Genomic DNA, 2,933 nt, shown 5'->3' on the forward strand with positions numbered 1-2,933 from the left:
TAAAATGCAAAAATAGTCTCAACGCCACTCAAACATATTTATCTACATCCAGGCCTGCCCTGAGAACAGACTTGGTTTCCACTAATATGATGCTGCACTAATTGCAGTCATTCGATGTAGATGAATTCTTATTATAAACTGGTTGGTTCAAGCCATGAATGCTGATTGGTTGACAGCCATGGTATATCATATTTTTTTTTTTACTGCTCTAATTACATTGGTAACCAGTTTATAATGGCAATAAGGCACCTTAGGGGTTTGTGGTATATGGCCTATATACCATGGTCTGTATATCCAAGCATTCCATGTTACGTTGTGCACAAGAACAGCCCTTAGCCGTGGTATATTAGCCATATACCAAACCCCTATGGCCTTATTGCTTAATTATATTATTCCTTTCTAAATAATATGGACATGTCTTCCCAAAAGGGAGGGAACTGTGAACACAAGAAACATTGTACAAACAAAGAGTAACATTTTAATCAAAAATATGATTCACTTGAAAATGTAGTTGTAAAAAGTATAAAGATTGCATGATTTATCAACATGTATATGTTTGTTACAAAATTAGTATAAAATAGATGTAAATGTAACAGTATGACACACTAGGTGACTGGTTATTTAGGAATCAGTTTAGCTAACATGTACAAACCCATCAATGTGGAGTGGGAGTGTGTAACTACTTTGTTTAATGTTCCAGAACTTTACAACAGTTAACAATAAACACAGTTCCACAGTTTGTTTTCTTGTCTTTTCTGATTTGATCAGTTTGTAGAGCATGGCGTCCACAATGCCAAGATAGTGGGTTCAATTCCAGGGACAACCAATATGTAAAATGTATGCACACATGTCTGTGAGTCGCTTTGGATAAAAACATCTGCTAAATGGCATTATCATATCCTACATAGGAAAGTGCTGTAATGAGTAATTTACCTTTGAGAAGAGTTATAACTCTTTCACTTTGAAGGATATCAAAGTATATGCACTGAGTGCACAGAACATTAGGAACACCTTCCTAATATTGAGTTGCACCCCCTTTTGCCCTCAGATCAGCCTCAACTCGTTGGGCATTGACCACAAGGTGTCGAAAGCGTTCCACAGGGGTGCTGGCTCATGTTGACTCCAATACTTCCACAAGTTGTGTTAAGTTGACTGGATGTCCTTTGGATGGTGGGCCATTCTTGATACACACAGGAAACTGTTGAGCGTGAAAAACCCAGCAGTTCTTGACACACTCAAACCGGTGCGCCTGGCACCTACCACCATACCCCGTTCAAAAGCACTTAAATATTTTGTCTTGCCCATTCACCCTCTGAATGGCACACAGACACAATCCATGTCTCAAGGCTTGAACATATTTCTTTAACCTGTCTCCTTCTCTTCATCTACACTGATTGAAGTGGATTTAACAGGTGACATCAATAAGGGATCATAGCTTTCACCTGGATTCACCTGGTCAGTCTATGTCATGGAAAGAGCAGGTGTTCCTAATGTTTTGTGCACTGTAGTTTTGTACATTTGGTTAACATGGTGCAAATAAGGTGCAAATAGAATAATATTTGACTCAATAATCAGTATTGATAATCAAGGTACACAGCATATTGTATCACAGGGTCTGAACGACACTCTCCCTATAAAAGTCAGCATGTCAAAGCAGCTGAATGTTGTGACGGCGAGAGCAATCTCATTCTTTACCTGGAGATTGGCATTAAAATGACTCACATAGTAAATCCTGAATGCATTGTATGGAACAAAGCATACTATAATGGCCAGCATAAAGAAAATACTTTTGATCTGAGCCCAAAACTCCTGTTGCGAGAAGATCATCGCCCTGTGAGTTCTGTACACACACCACAGAATACACATCTGACAACAGCCCAGGGCTAATGTAAGTAAGATGATGAGAGCACTGAGGATGTAGTTCAGCACAGCTACAGCAAGTTTCTCATCAAAAACCCCTCCAAAGTTAAAGCACTGATTTTCACTGGTGGTTGTGTTACTGTCTGTAGATGATCCATATTTCACAGCAGTTAAAGGGACCACCACAATTAGAATGAGGCCCCAGACAGCAGCACTGGCCCCTAGGGCATGTAGCCTCCTGTAGAACACCTGCTTAGAACTCCTGAAGAAGTCGTGATAGCGGATCACCAGAATTATCACGTAGAAGATAAAGGCTAGGTACATGTGGGCGAGGATCATGGCACTGACCACCTTGCAGAAGTTAGGCCCGAGATGCCACTCGCCGGCCGCGTAGAAGTAGAGGCGGAAGGGCACGGTCAGGAGAAAGAGGATGTGGACCATGATCAGGTTCAAGACGGCTGTGGTGGTCACCGAGCAGGCGTTGAACTTGATGTTGTTGATCATGAGGGACATGCTGATGATCCCTCCAATAAGCACTATAGTGTATATTGACAGCAATGCATATCTGTATGATTTAGGTATGGCATTGTCATCTATGTTGTCGCAAGATGTATTGCTCTCATTCCCCATTCTCTCGTCTTGGGTCTCTGAAATGCTAAATAAGGAGTAAGTTTGAAGTAAGACATTTAACACTATTATTTAGATACAAAGAGTATGCTTATAAATTCACTGTTTGGTTAGTTAGGTGGTCGTCTTACCTTAGTTGAATGCACCAACTGTGAGTGGCTCTGGATAAGAGCGTCTGCTAAATGACCAAAATGTAAATGTAGATGTAAATGTAGAAGATAATGCGGGCTCTCTCACAATCGTTCTATCTCTCCATCAATTCTATTCAAATTGCATCCAAAATGGACATTGATCTATCATACCCATAGAATCTGTACATAGCTAAACAGCACTGACAAATAACAGTCATGATCTAAGTCGTCTGAAAAGCTCAATAAAGAGATCTGGCAAAGGGAATACGTGAGAATATAGTAAAACAGACAACGTCTGAATAAATAGAAACACAA

General features: G+C 40.3%; 1 protein-coding gene across 1 annotated transcript; it reads right to left on the minus strand.

Annotated features, from left to right (window-relative positions):
* Nucleotides 1–1,584: 1,584 nt before the first annotated feature.
* LOC139386731 (probable G-protein coupled receptor 141) lies at nt 1,585–2,490 on the minus strand. The gene has a single exon (XM_071132558.1). The coding sequence runs from the start codon at nt 2,488–2,490 to the stop codon at nt 1,585–1,587; it is 906 nt and encodes a 301-aa protein (XP_070988659.1).
* Between the last annotated feature and the right edge of the window lie 443 nt (nt 2,491–2,933).

Source organism: Oncorhynchus clarkii, chromosome 28 (assembly GCF_045791955.1).
Source record: "Oncorhynchus clarkii lewisi isolate Uvic-CL-2024 chromosome 28, UVic_Ocla_1.0, whole genome shotgun sequence".
NCBI classification, from domain to species: Eukaryota; Metazoa; Chordata; class Actinopteri; order Salmoniformes; family Salmonidae; genus Oncorhynchus; species Oncorhynchus clarkii.